At 33.1% G+C, this 15,727-nt stretch overlaps 3 protein-coding genes across 6 annotated transcripts in view; 2 read left to right on the top strand and 1 right to left on the bottom strand.

Moving 5' to 3' along the window:
* Positions 1-15,727, bottom strand: part of LOC130630351 (potassium voltage-gated channel subfamily C member 1-like) — a 51,292-nt gene that overhangs the window by 5,173 nt on the left and 30,392 nt on the right. Inside the window, exon 1 of one of the 3 annotated variants that reach the window (XM_057443820.1) lies at positions 609-1,062. The exons of the other annotated variants lie outside the window; for them this stretch is intronic. Coding sequence (XP_057299803.1) covers positions 609-914 — 306 coding nt within the window. The 5' untranslated portion in view covers positions 915-1,062. Of the gene's footprint in view, positions 1-608; positions 1,063-15,727 lie in introns of those variants that run through there. 3 annotated transcript variants of the gene reach the window in all.
* LOC130630353 (galanin receptor type 1-like) lies at positions 3,375-15,627 on the top strand. 2 transcript variants are annotated; one of them, XM_057443826.1, is made up of 3 exons: positions 3,375-3,597; positions 14,105-14,790; positions 14,962-15,627. In XM_057443826.1, the coding sequence occupies exons 2-3, from the start codon at positions 14,130-14,132 to the stop codon at positions 15,615-15,617; spliced, it is 1,317 nt and encodes a 438-aa protein (XP_057299809.1). In that variant the 5' UTR covers positions 3,375-3,597; positions 14,105-14,129; the 3' UTR covers positions 15,618-15,627. The 2 variants fall into 2 exon arrangements, with proteins under 2 accessions (XP_057299809.1, XP_057299808.1); XM_057443825.1 differs by having other exon boundaries at positions 3,376-3,597; positions 14,105-15,627.
* LOC130630356 (pyroglutamylated RF-amide peptide receptor-like) lies at positions 4,832-10,243 on the top strand. The gene is made up of 2 exons (XM_057443829.1): positions 4,832-5,606; positions 8,558-10,243. The coding sequence occupies exon 2, from the start codon at positions 8,589-8,591 to the stop codon at positions 9,957-9,959; it is 1,371 nt and encodes a 456-aa protein (XP_057299812.1). The 5' UTR covers positions 4,832-5,606; positions 8,558-8,588; the 3' UTR covers positions 9,960-10,243.

The following is a 15,727-nucleotide window of genomic DNA, read 5'->3' as shown; positions in this document are numbered from 1 at the left end:
TAACAACGTCAGCTAAAGTTTAAAAGCACAATTAATTTTATTAATTTTTGGTCCACTTCATATGGACTAGTAATTTGGGTCAATTTAACCTTTCTGTTGGCTTCCATTGATAATTACACTTGTGACTTTATCCGATTTTGAGTTTGTGGCACTTTCAATAATGCTATTTTATATCAGATACGCTTAGAAGTTTTGTTCTGTTTTTTATTACTTTTCACACGATACCAATTGCAAAACGAAATGTGGTATTAGCAAAACTAAAGAAGATGTTGTTTGAAGAATATTGTTGAAACATTGTAGCAATCTTAAAACAAACATTGCATGTTTTCCAGCATAACGCTTATAACCATATCCAAGATCAAATAGGGGAATTTTTTAAACATATGCTTAGCATATTGCTTAGCCTTGGTGCATCCTTCTGATGTGTTTTTCTTTCTTATGTCATTAGCTTAATTAAACACGGTCTTAATTAACACCACACACCTACCTAAACTTAACCTTGTGTAATTATAGCTTTATTTTGTGGTTGCTCTTTTAACGGTCCTGTTAACCTAAGGCAACGCTTAAGTTATTAATTTATTTGAAAACAAAGTCGTTCAATTTAATACCTCCTCAAACAGTGGCCCACACACATCATTTGGACAATGCAGCTTGCCTGTTCGGCAATAATTCAGAATGTTTTGAAAACAACCTGGATGTCTATCAAAGAAGAATTCATTTCCATCTGGATCAAAATCAGCCATCTTTAACGCTGTCTCAGCAATCCAATATAGCCTCGTGTCAGGAAAGTTTTGAATGGTACTGATGTAACATTCATGTCTTGTCCCTCCAACGTTGATAACAACTCTGTCTTTGCTTTTATCTCCAGGACCAAGCGATGCTGCAAAGCAGTTGCTTCCACCACCAAGCATCATTGTGGTATCGGTCCAAATTAAAACAAAATGGAATGTGTAGAATTAAATTCTCTATGAGGTTAAAATCAGTCAGCCTATTGTGTTATTACATCGACGAAAAATCTTTTTTTTGCTAATGATTTTTCCTTTTAAATCCGTCATTGAACGAAAAATTGCTTTGAAATGAAAAATATACATATTAAAATGTGTGGTCCGCTGTGAATTCAGTAACTCATGGCAGATGTAAATTATTTAGCTAGTGCTTTTGAAGTTTAAAATGACCAGCGAATCTGATTTTGAACAAACTTGATTGCTGCGGTTAACCAGAGTACTTTCTAGGTCAAAGGTATTTTTGTCAAGGAAGAAATTACATGTTGTTATTGTTTTTAATAACTCTTATTTCCTTATTTGTTTTATCAGATCAGATTCATGGTTATTTTTCACCGATGATAGCTTAATTATGCAAGTGTCATAGTTCTACCAATAAATTATGCAAGTATACATGCGTAGAAAATTATGCAAGTTTGCACAGTGCGACGTGGTAAATTATGCAGGTTTGCACATTGCTACGTGATAAATTATGCAAGCTTGCACATAACTACGTAATAAATTATTCAAATTTGTCACCGCTAAAAACAAAATTTTCAAAATGGTTCATTCACATATTCTATGAGATGCTAAATCGCAACCAAGTGTGTGTAATGCAAATGCTCTTTTGAAAGCCTTCCTAAATATACTTCCTGCTATTTTGGCGTTTTTAAACAACTTACGTTATCTGTTTCTTACATGATGACAGAGCCTCTCTCGCTTACCCGACCTCAGATTCAAAAGGCAATATTCCCTGGAAACGAGGTTGTTTATTCAGTCATACTGCAAAGGCACATTAAAAAAAAAGTTTTAAGATAAATGCGATGATTGACCAAATGCACGATACAATAAATATATTTGTAAGGTTGCTTTTTAATCACGAAGAGGTAAATAATCATGGCACAAATTTTAAAAAATTTAAAAAATTCAGAGTATATTCTTTTTTGTAAGAATATACTCTGAACAATGGGTCAGAAGTTAAGAATATCCTAAGAATATGCCCAACCTCGATTGTTTGTTATAAATATAAAAAGAATTTGCCATTAACTATAATAACTTATAGCAAGGTTTATTTTATTAAGGCATTATATATTTTCAGGCCATAGCCATGCTAAGAATATAATTAAGAATAACGAGATAGTATTTGTCAAGAAAGTTAAGAACTTTTTTTTGTAAGAATATACTCTAAACAATGGGCAGCAAAATTTCATTGGTTACTGTTTCGTAATTGCGATGATTGACCAAATGCATGATACAATAAAGATAAATGTAAGGTTGCTTTTTAATTTAATTGGATGTGACCACGAAGAGGTAAATAAACATTAAAAATTTGCGGCGCGTTAGCGGTGGACAAAACGTTGTTTATAAACAAAACACATTAAAGAAAAAATGAACGTAGAATAGCATTTATTTTGTCGCAGGCTACGCAAAAAAAAGAAATTATATGCACTTGTAATGTTATATAGCTTCGGCTACCAAACTTTATAGTTTGGTTACATAAAAGAAATAGAGAAAACTATTCAAACGCCAAGAATTTGGCAAATATAATGTTTATGTTATGAATATGCAAAAAGTTATTGAGAAAGATATGATTGTGGTTAGTATCGAGTTTTTTGTATTTTATGTGTTCTGGGTAAGTTTATTTCTTTAGACATCCTTTGTTATTTAAAAAGGAAACATACACATTAAGAAAAAATCTGTTTTTATGTTAGTTCTTTAACAACAGGCTCTCTTAAAGAGAATTTCACTGAAATAAAACAGACGAGTCGATAGATGTAAAAATTGGAAAGTCTTCTACTTTTGTGCCGATCAACGTCGATCTATTCGGCTATTTCCGCTTAAGGGATAACTCGCCTAAAAATTTAGGACACAGCTGTCAAATCGAGCATTTGTGTATTCATATTAGTATGACATGTAAAAACCTCATAAAAAAGCAAAAAAAGTTAACATTTTTTTCCTTTCGTTACTACTCCTTGGTTGTCTTGGCAACAAACGAGAGTCATACCGCTAAAGCCTTGCTTAATTGATAAAGATTAAATGATTCGATTAATCTATCTTCACCTCTCCTACTTCTACAACTCTTTTGCTGTAAGAGGATCAACTTAACATTACAATGGAAAATATATTACAAGAACTTCTATTATTACAGCACGTTGCTTGTTTTAAGCAAGCATTTGTTTACTTTCTTTTATGGTTCCTATCTCTACAAAAAGAGAAAAAGGGGAAAATGGCCTTACGTTTCGACTAATCACCGTCAACGTACTTTAAAAATGACAATCATTGTCAAATTGAGAATATAACTTCCTGCTAAAGTCGCGTCACTAGTACAGCTTTTGTGTAATACCTGTGAAGTACACCGAGTTGTATCCGTAGTGACTTAAAATCACATGCCGAGTTAATCTTTTTTTAGAATTGGGAAAAAGAATAGATATCATAATTTTAAATAAAGATTAATTTTGATTATGAATGTGTAATGTGATACGACTTGCTTTCAAAACATTTTGTCAATGGGTTGATCATCTGTCGTAAATGGATGGACGTTGCTTGTGATCTCAATTGGAGGAATTCACTTTCAGATTTTTTTTGCATGTTATGTGGCTTTTTTCCAAAAACGCAGGTATGAAATGTGATGATTGATAGTTATGTGATGGAAAGAAGTTTTTGTTTTTATTTTTCGAAAAACTATGTGTACCAGGGCCAAACTTTTGGCTTTTTTCCTTTTTAGCAAATAAAAACTTGTTTATTTTAGCGAATAGAGAGGTTTTTGTACCCCATTTCACATTCTTTTGAGCTTTTTTGTACACAACTTGGAAGGCAATATTTTGCGTCATCTGTTTCAACAACCGTTATTGTTTGATTGCCGCCCTCTGCCTGATATTATAAAACAAGGGCGTTATTGGTAAATTTATGGAAAATTTGATGAACACTGACTGTTCAAATTTTAAAGCCAGAAACAACATCACGGATGTGAAGCTCCTGTTATTATGGTTGACCTTTAAATAATTTCGGCATCTAGAATTCGTTTGAAATAAAGATGTTTCTATGCTTGACGGCAAGTCAGATAAAGTTCCGGTCGAATACGTGCTTTCTTTACTAGCAACACAAAATTTTGAACGAGGCTTAGTGTTGCTTAAATTCTGTATTTTACTTGTTACTTATTGACTATATACTTGAAAAATTAAACCTATGCAGGCCGCAGCAGCCAGGAGGTGGGGGAGGCAGATGTGGAAATTTCCCCTCCCTTACAAATAATTTTTTTTTATCTGCAACAACGATCACAATCAACAACAAGATTTTAAAATTTGCATTGTTTTTACAACATCTAAACTCTTGAAATTGCAAAATTTTCTAACCCTCGGGGCTAACTATGCTAGCCCCGAGCAAAGACCTCCCTCTTCCATCACCCGAAACAATTTTGCCATCTCACGGGCCTGTGTAATACACGTTTGTCATGTTTCAAAACTTAGCTACCTGAATTTTTAGAGCACGAGGAAGTTCCAGTAACAAATGCTGTTCCTATAATCCCTCTAAGTAGCTGTTGTTTACAAGTTGCGTTGCTTATAAATTGGCGAAATATAATAAACTGGGAAAATAGTTTTGAATTTATTCTTTCGATTAACTTGAGATCACAGAACAGATTGCTGTTTGTGCGCTAGTAATAATGAGAAACTTGAAATGCACTGAAAGCATACAGTGAGCGGTCATCGACTTAACTTATAATCTACCCCTTTGATTTTTCAAAAACAAATTTCAAAAAAAAACCCACTTTTGATTTTCTCACAATTTAACAACCACTGGAAAGCTATTTTCATAGCCTTCTCATTTCGAAGAATTAAAAACGCGCTCCTTTCACGTGCTCACACGATAGGGAGCCCTGCCCCCTACTAGCCCGATATGCTGAAACTTTGGGTGCATAATCTTATTCTTAGCGTTTTATGTTTCTTTCTGATCATCAACAAGAATAAAAATACCTTCGTTTCTCTTCAATTGGTGTACATTTTAACGTAATCTAATTCCTAATAAAGAATACAGGAGCCATAGTGTACTTTAATGCGGACAACGCATGTTCCCCAAAAAGCACAGAAAACCTTTTTAATATTTCTACTCTGAGGAGAGAATGGACTACTTCGTCGTCGTTAGATCAATTTGGTTTTGTCATTTGGATGAAATATATTATAAAGCTTTTCTGTGCTCTCTGTTCTACAATCTTAAAATTAATAGCTACACCTGACACAATCATTCGATGCCCCTGTCTCTCTCTCTTTCTCTCTCTCACACACTCTCTCTCTCTGTGCGTCACGCGTGACACAAACAAATGTTTTTTTAAATACATTAATAAAGTAAAATTGTTAATTGATCATTTAGCGTTTACTTGTTAGTTGGATTGCAAATAAAACCACTCAATCAAATAACGAGTTTTGAAGGACAAATATTGGTGGAGTTTTTATGTTGCTTTTAAAGAAACCAACATGCTGTCAACAACACACATAGAGACGAACAAATAATTAAAATCAATACATTTTTTTTATTTTGCTATATTTTTAAACATGTTTTTTTGTCATTCGTGGCGATATGTCAATTGGAATGCATATATAAAGAAGATATAATGGAGAAATACTATATCAGGTAAGTGGATATAAATACTTTTTAATGCACTCCAGATATATTTTTTTGTTTTGTTTTTATTTACTTAACAGTATCCAATCCTGGCCAAAATTACTTTAAATATTAGAAAATCGAGATTCTTGAATAATAATTAAAGTTTCGAATGCTTTGTGAAAGTTATCAAAGACTGAGTGGATACTAGCTATGCATTTTGTGCGAAGTAAAATAGTTTAAGCTGAACACTAAGGTCCAGATAAAAGAATGTTTTTTACGTTTGTTTGCGTGAGATATTGCTTGTGCTAAAAGTTGCTGTAAGATTCTAGAAATTTCTCTGCAGTTCATTATTAATTATTCGCCTTTAAGAATAAATTTAATTAGACAGCCACCTGAGCCAAGTTCATTTTTTATAGATATATTTTATATAGCATGAAAATTAGAATATAAATTCTGAGTTTAACACCTCAGCCATCCAAAAATGTTAACATTGTTTCCAACCTGGTGAGAGCTAGTAAATGGTCATTGGTAAGTGGAATCAGGATTTTACGAATTCCCAGCTTTAAATGAACCTAGCACTGAATCTTTCTTAGAAATTTCACAATTTTTGTATTTCGATTTCTTATAAGATTTTCCCTTTAAGAAAAATTGACAGACACATGAAGAGCATAAAATGAATTACATTACAAACCATTACAAAAATATAATAACATATTTTTATGGTCAACCTGAATATTAGTTAAATTTTTTAGTCGAGTGCTTTCTTCTCAGTGCTGATAAACTCAGGAGAGGGCATGGTGTTTTTCAGAGATAGCTTAGATGGCTTTGAAACAACAACAGTTTTGAACACCATTAAACACCGTAAAATTTTGAATATAAATAAAGTTTTAGCCGATCCGGAGGTTTAAATTTTAAAAAATTTCTAACTCCGTCACAAAAATGGTGAAGTCTCCTTAGTCAGTTAGTTTAACGGCCTCTTCCACTTTTAAAATCAATTTGTCGACCGTTTTTTAATTCCTATTCTTTTTAAGACATTTTAAGTCCTAACAGAGCATTTTCCCAGATCAAAATGAAAACAAAACAAAACAGATTTCCAATTATGTTATGTTATGTTCAAAACATAAAATGGTGTCTTCATTTATTTACTTTTTTATGCAAACCTGTTATATTTAGGTTTGAATTTATGATAATTTTTTCTGCTAAGACTGTGAAAAATAGGTGCAATTGAAACTCAGTTGTAGATGTGGATTTCCACTCAAAAGCCAAACCGATCAGAACAGAACAAGAAAAACGCTTAAATTTGATTAGTTATCTGCTAATTATTCTTTTGTTTTTTTAATTATTTTCCCTTTCTGTCCGCAAGAAAAGTTGAAATGATTTCAATTTTCAGTTTGGTTCAGAGCGGATAGAATCGGAAAATTTTATCAACCAATCAGATTACAGAAATCCAAATTGTTTGTTCTGTTTTTTTTCCAGTGGAAACCCACCTAGTGTTGTATATTAAAAATTCGTAAACTTTCCAAAAAGAAACTTGTGCTGTCTACTTAAACAGAAATATTAAACGAAGCTCTGAAGTAGCTTAAATGATATGAACAGAGGAAGAACTAAATGTTTTAAAAACTTTCGAGTTTTTTTATCACGACATGCTGGGTCGTCTGGCCAGCCATTCCTTTGAACATCCTCAATTTGACGACATAGCGATTTAAAAAAGTTTACGAAATAAAAATAAAAAAGACATTGCGGAAATTATGCTTATTCAGATTGACAGAACACAACTAAGATATTGTTTATGTAGAATTAACCTTTAAAGGGAGCTATTAAAATATTTTTCCTGTGGACATTTTGTGCTCATTTTGAAAATACTTTGTTTGTCACGAAATATTTCTTGTTTATATTTCGATGTTCAGATTGATGCCATAATTGCTTATTTTTTGTTAAAAATGCGTGCTTGTTAGGGTTGGTGTCGTGTTAAAGAAGCATCAAATATGTAAGTGTTAGCTAAAAATTTTGCCATTAAAAAAATTATTTTTATCCGAAAAGTAATTTTGTTACACATTTTTAAATTTCATGTATATAAAAACTGGTTATATTTATTACTGATAAAAATAATGTTTTTAGGCGAAATAAATATTCGTACAAGATGAGAAAAACATTTTTAAACATAGTTATGTAGAAATCACTGGAATAGGCTGCATTTATCTGGTTTATAGTTAACTATAACATCGAAGTATTAATAAGACAACTTTTCGTTCCATTCTTTCCTTAATGAATTGAAGAGGGTCATTAATAGGGTCATTGAAGAGGGTTATTAATATACCCCGTCCAACCCATGCTAGCATGGAAAACGGACGTTAAGTCGAGAATGAGGATGATGGTGATGTTTCATAATCCTCTTAAAGTAAATCACTTTGAGAAGTTTATATTTTTGTTTGAGTAACAAGACAAAAACTTCTTTAAATAGTAGCTACACAGCTACGTAAAAAAACAAGTTATACAAAAAGAAATCAATATTTGTTCCTATGACGGAATGCTACAAGGTGATGATGTATTATGATAAGCAGTTGACAACGTTGTAAGTTTTTCCCTTCATAATTGGCAGGAAGGTATTACACCAATACCAATGTTATCGCAAAACTTATTACCAAAACTTAGAGACCTTATATTACCATGCAGCTAATTATAGCTACCATTAGTCGATTACCAGGACATCCTTTCTTTAATTATAAAAGCTTGAATTGAATGCATTCTAATTTTCAAAGCCATGATTTTTTTAAAATAACAATTTCTACCACAAATATGAAACAGAATTTGGGACAGGTGTATTGTCTTTCGAAATTTACGCTTCTTTTAAAATTTGACAAAAAAAATAATATATGAAATATTATTAGCATAAGTTAGATAGATGAAAATAAAAATTAAAATTAAAACTTCAAGGCGATTTGAAGTTCCACATATTATATTTTGTATTTCTGTTATAGATACATTTAAAGGGCATTTCGGGTTCCTGCAATGGCTGAAGATGACACCAACTGCACCTGTTCTCCTAATCTTACATCCTCTGATAACTGTTCCAACATGAATTGTACAAAGATGGGTGCCTACTTCACAGAAGACTCCATTCTTCTTCTGCATACGCTATACGTGGCAGTATTATGCAGTGGTATCTTCGGAAACATGCTGACATGTACTGTGATCCTCATGCGGAGGAGCATGCGACGGTCTATACACTTTTACACGTTCAATCTAGCTCTTTGCGACCTCCTCATTCTGTTCTTTTATGTTCCAACACAGATGGTTTACGTTAAAAATCAGTTGGAATGGACCATGGGGTTGACAATGTGCAAAGTAGCGTATGTGGTTTTACCAGTGTCTCTTGTAAGTTCTATTGGAACGCTTCTAGCTATCACTATTGATCGTGCACGCGGACTGATTCAGCCATTCAAATGGAGAGCAGATTCTCAAAGAAATGCCAAACTAATCATTCCGACAATTTGGTTCATCGCTATTCTGACCAATATTCCTCTTTTTATTTTCCCTCGTATGGAATATGATGGCTCCATATTGGTGTGCAGTGAAGGATGGCCCCAACCAGAACACGAGGTTTATTTTTGGGTCTTTGTGTTTGTTTTGGTCTTCGCGATACCACTGGTTGTGATTGTGGTGACGCATGTGATCATGATAAGCGTTATGATGCGTGACTCACGCACAGTTCATCGCCAACATAATAAAAGAATGATTCGAATGGTGATAGCTCTAGTGTTGGTTTTCTCAATATGCACTGGTTTTCAACACGTTTATTTTTTCCTAGCAACTTTTAGCAACATCAGTCTCAGCCTTCAATCATCAGCCTTACTGTTTGGAATGTCTAATTTTGTAGTCTCCTTACAAGCATCACTGAACCCTATTATTTATGGTACTTTACGGCAAGATTTCAAAAAGGCGTTTAAGGCCATCATTTTGAAACTAATGGTGGCCATGAAACTTAGGCGTGACAAAAGTCGTCGTGGGAAATATTCATTAAACTATTCATCAATTCGCACCAATGACTTTTCTGGAAATACTGAAGAGACTTTCGATTGGGTGAAATCTAACATGGATTCACCGTTAACATCACCCCGACATAGTTATAACTTTAACAATGGGTCGCATATATCCGCCCTGTTGAGGAAAACAAACATGGCGCCGTCACCAACTTTACGGAAAAATTTATTTTTGAAAAACATACATGAGCGTGATATGATTACCAGGTATAATGCAGCAGACGATTCATCATTCATATCAAATATTGTTGCAAGGAGATGTGAATACACAGAGTATATGTGCAAGAGAATTTCGAAAATATTCGAGCATTTAAATCAAAGCAAGGAGACGATTCTTTGAATTTGAAAGAAGGGAAACCAACTTTGCTCTTTTACCACCACATGACGTAGAGCAGGATTTTTTGTGTTACGAAAAATGAGCATTCATAGCATTAGCCACAAACCGGATTAGACTTTTTCCCTGTTCACAAGAGCTTGGAGCATTGATTTTATCATTCAAGCGATTTAAATAGATTTATTTGTTGTGTTAGATGTAAATAGTAATATATATATATAGATATATAAATATAAAATTGTATATTAAAATAAATTTCTTTATGCCTCAAATTATCGAGTTTTTTGAGTAAGGAAGAAACAGAGAGTGGGTTAAATGTGATAAAGTGGACAAGACATGGCCCTTTACTTACTCAAAATTTAATAGGGAAGGAGACCGCAGCCATTAGTAGATTGGTATGATCAAATTTCAAACTGTCGTTCAAGTTGAATTTTTTTCGCATGAATTCACTTGGAGAGTGAGAAAAAAACAACAACACAAGAACCATTCTACGATAACCTGCAATATCAAATCTCCTAATTTTCTTTTGTCCTTAGCTATCACGGAAACTTTTTTAAATTTGTCCCTTTTAAATTACAATCCGTATTTCCTGTCCCGGGTGTACTGGACATCCTGCTTTGATAAAACTACATCCCGGTTGATTGTGTTTGTACAGATGCTTCTTTCTGCATAATATAAAAATGCCAACATGTAGCAAACATCCTAATTCTTAAACTCAGGGACCAAATATAACAAGTATGATCCGGTACGCGAATTTTTAGTTTGACCAAACCTTTTCGGAAATACTTAATCGATAAAAGATTGATAAAAAGTGGCAAAAGTCTGTCAATGCGATTTTTTTGACTAAAATTGATTTTTAGATCGTTTTTCTGTTGGCCTTTTTTAATATCAACCGTCATTTTTATCTGATTTTTTGTTTCTAATTACTTACTACCCTCATAAACCTAAAGGAACTGCAAAGAGTAAAAAATATGTGTAGCTGCATATTAAAAGAAGGAAAAGATATTAATCAAGTATTTAATTATTTTGTTCAAAAACACTATTAAAAATCTTTTTTTTGTTCATCTCTGAACTTATTACATCATCATTGAGTAAGCATAAATTAATAAATTAATAATTTAAAAATCTTGCAAACTTGCAAAATGTCAAAACTTTTTAGAAGTGTGGACTTATGCTCTTGATGATATCTTGACATACGTGAAGTTTTGTAGCTTAAAAGTGACTTTATCTTTAATGAAAGGTAGAAATGTTACGCCGGTGTTTTTTGAAAAAGCACTTATGACGTCATAAGTTCTCAGATTTTAAATATTTAAACCTTGAATAACTTGAGAGAACGATAACAGATTTTTATTAAAAAATTCCAAAGAACTTGATAAACAACTTTTTATCCACCAACATATAAAAATATAATTTCCAATGCGCGAATCCCTTGATATTTTGCAAAGACTACTTCTTTCCGCTTTTACGATTCTGCTTAAAACATGTCACGATGTAGCAAAACACTTGAGTTATCTGTTAAAGTTCAAAAATATGGAAACTTTTTCGTAGTGTGGATTTCACTTTTGATAGTATTTTGATATATGGGTTATTTGAATTCTTTTTATCATTATGGTCACAATCGCGAAATAGAGCTTTCAAATCTTGAAAAAAGGAGATAGAGAGCTTATCACTACCTTTATGGGATTAACTTTTGCGGGTATTAATTTTCGCATTTTCTCGCGGACAAATTGGACAAATTTCTGAAATTAAGTACGCGCGAAATATGTGATATATCATATACTAGATTTCATTACCTTGAAGTCTAATAAATACCTGAATTCATTCACACGAGGAAAGAGCTTTCTTTTTAAGTCATATGGACTAGTTATGTTACCTACTCAATTAAATATAAGACAAGTTGTTATCCTGTGGAAAATTTAAAGGAAGGACGCCCATCGTTCATATGTCTTGCATCACTATTTCGTGCATCTTTGCCCGTCCGTTAGCATAAGGTGATGAAAATTACTTGGACGGGGGGTATTGCTACAATTATAGGTGCTATTATAATGACGTTTTTGATAACAAAACACCCGGTTAAAAAATTCGCGCTCAAACAGACGGCGAATATCATGATATAGATACTTGATAACATTTTTCCTATTCGTGAAAATTATTACCCGCGAATAATTTTTCATTCGTAAATTTTATAGCTACCCGCAAAATGTAATTTGTTTCGACTCGTGAAAATATGTACACACGAAATTTAGTACCATAAAAATAAGTTAAAAGTTAAGAAGTAAATTTTTTCAGAAACCTTGACTCTCTAGAAATGGCGAAAAATTGTTGGAATACCCCCTATTATTTTCAAATATTCAATCATTCAAAACCAATATTTATAACATACTTAAATCATTTATTTTTATATTCTATTTTTCACGAAGCATTTTCTTAAGTTGAGATATCAAAAACATTTAAATTTATTGTCCTTTGATAATTCATAAATCGATTTTTATCACTTTGAACCTATTTAAACTAAATGTGCTGTAAATTGAATGAAAAGCTTTGCGCAATACGATAGAAGTGTTTTGAATAATTATATCTCTGACCTAATATCGTCACCTCGATTAGGTTTTATTTAACTGTAAAAAAATTTCCGTGTTATGTGTTTTGTAGGAACAATCTAATCGTTTAAGAGTTAATATAGAGTATTGATAAATGATACTACAGATAAATTTACAAATGGTGGCATGAAAAGCTGGGATGGAAATTTAAATTTAATTTTACTATATGCATGAAGCATCAAGAAAAAAGCATTTGGGTTTTATATTCTGCAAACAGTATGTTAATCAAAGTCTTATTCAAGAAAACATTTCAGTTCAACACATGTTTTCTCTGAACGTAAATTTGTGTAGAGAGATATCACTCCCTTAGTTACAACAAGCTGCATTTTAGTTCAGGATTTACAGTTCTTTATATAGTTGTACAATCGACAACGTTTACAATAGAGTGTATGTTGTTGGCTATTTTTACGACAACGTTAATTTTTCCGCTTCAATGATTCGGCTAACATTTTCTCGTTCATGACGCTAATTTTTACGACTTTTGATATTTTTCTATGTTGTGGAGAATAAAAAGTTGTTTATCAAGTCCTTTGGAATTTTTTAAAAATATTTTTTTCGTTCTCAAGTTATTTAAAATTTTAAATATTTAAAATCTGAGAACTTATAATATTACAAGAAAGTTTAAAAAAATGCTGATATTTCATTTTTACCTGTAATTAAAGATGAGATCAATCTTAAACTTTATAAATATCAAGGTGTTATTAAGCGCCACCCTCGAGTAAGTGCCCAGGTAATTTCCTCAAAGTTCAGTAAGCGCCCAGCACTTATTAAGCGCCCCCTCGAATAAGCGCCCACCAGAAAAAAGGGAGCGCCCAATCGAAAACTACCTTGAGAAACTGGGGGCTTATTTTTACTTATATTTTATATTTAAGCGCCCCCCCCCCTTGATTAAGCGCCCATGCAAAAAATCCAAAAATTTAATAAGCGCCCAGGGCGTGTGTTCGGATCATTACGGTAAGTCAACACCGCTTAAAAGTTTTGTTATTATGTAAGTTTTCAAAATATGTCAAGTATTGATGTACTTATTACATCATCACATCATCAATAAAGATGTTTAGATTGAAATGTTTAAAGCTGGATATCCAAATGACGAAATAAAAATTCCAAAAAATTTGATTAACAACTTTTTATCCTGTATAGCCTATAAAAAATCATCATCAATGAAAGAATTCCTTTAACGCTACAATTTAAAGTGGAAAGGACCAGGGTAGATTTAACGACATAAAATGGTTGCATTAAGGGAAAACAGCACGCCCGATGTTAGAGGTTAGTGCAAAGAAGGGCGATTTTAAAATTTTTTTTATTTACTTCGCAGGTTTGAAACGTCTTCATGCTTTCTCCTTGATACAACATTAATTTTTAGGCGGTTGTTTGGTTTTGCCACCCTTAATAGTATATAAGTTAGTTTATCCAACACTAAGGATAAGCAGGCAAATGGGAAGAAAAGATGCATGACAATAAATATGTATCTCATAGCTGAAATTTAGAAAAAATGCGGCAGTTACCTGAAAACAAATTAAAACTGATTACCACATATTTTTTATTCTTTAGATAATAACCAGATAGACATTTGCTGATGGGAATGATGAATTCGCCAAACAAGACAAGTAATTACACTCATGGTTCCGCACACGAGTTCTTCAGCCCGTCATTTATTATATCCGTACTCTTTCTGTATGCCCTGTTGCTCGCTTTCGGCATCATTGGCAATCTGTTGACGCTTATGGTTGTTGTAATCAACAAATCAATGCGTCGCTCGATTCATTTTTACACCTTTAATTTAGCTGTAGCGGATAGTATTATTTTGATTTTTTACATACCGACTCAAATGAAAGTCGTGTTTGATCAATTATTATGGAACATGGGAAAGAATCTGTGTTTGGTTACTAGTTGTATCATTCCTTTGTGTTTATCAGCATCAATATTCACCCTAATTGCCATAAGCATTGACAGATACAGGGGATTCAAAGATCCCTTTAAATGGCGTGCAAACTCTCAGCGGTATGCTAAATTTACTATACCATTCATTTGGATATTGTCCTCTTCCACAGCATTTCCGGTCATATACTATGCTGACCTTTATGCTGACGATGACGTCTCATTCTGTGTCGAGGTATGGCCAAGCACAAAAGCAGAATTGGCATATTGGTCATTCATTATGAGTATTCAGTACATCATTCCGCTTATCTTTATTGCAGCTGTCCATATATACATGGCTTGGGGTGTTGCACAAAGAGGTGAGTCTATTAGACAACTGCACGCGAGCATGATTCGGATGGTTGTCATGCTATTGGTAACATACTCCATCTGCACTGGCATGCAACATATCAACTTTTACCTTTCGGTGTATTATGATCTTCAACTGAGACCAGCAGGTCCGTACGTTTATGTGTTTTCTAATTTCGTAGTGTCTCTTCAAGCTTCAGTTAATCCGTTCATCTACGGCACAACACGAAACGATTACAAACTCGCTTTTAAGAGATTAATGAAGTACGCTTTTCTAACCACAAGTAGTTGTATCTCCAAAAGAGCTGTAGGTAGTACGGAATATGCAATAGCAGATACTGTTTCTACTGATATAGGTACAACTCCAAACTTCTATAGGAAAACGATCGTTCAGAAAACAGTACAGCAAGAATATTTGATGCCTGTGCCTTACTTTGCTTACCAGCAAGTCGCAGAAAGTATTAACGAAACAGACATCAGCGAAGAAGAGAAACAAAAGCTTCGCTCACAAAGACTCGACACGTTAGCGTTCTTGGATCTGGATGAATTTCAAAGACAGCAAAAACTCATCAAAATCAAGAAAAAAAGAAACTGGCGAAAAACTTTCACTGCGTTCTTACATAAAGACAACAATTCCCCAATTAGTACAGAAATAAACAACGCAGCACCTGCTATCGTCATAACAACGGCTGAAAATACACCACTCACCATAGATATTGAGGAGGATAATTCTTCAGATATCACGGAAGACGAAATAGACACATTAAAAAATATCACAGTTCTAGAAAGTAACCAATTAAATTTTATTCTTGACCAAAGCAAAGAAAGTACGCTTTAATGCGAACAAATGGAATCTTCTATGCGCATGCGCAGTTTATTGGTTAATAGTTTGAATGTGTTATGTTTTACCTATTCATAGCTGTAACTCACCAATTGAATTTAAATTCA

Source organism: Hydractinia symbiolongicarpus, chromosome 2, assembly GCF_029227915.1.
Source record: "Hydractinia symbiolongicarpus strain clone_291-10 chromosome 2, HSymV2.1, whole genome shotgun sequence".
Classification (NCBI taxonomy): Eukaryota; Metazoa; Cnidaria; class Hydrozoa; order Anthoathecata; family Hydractiniidae; genus Hydractinia; species Hydractinia symbiolongicarpus.
This window is presented reverse-complemented; position numbering and strand designations above follow the sequence as displayed.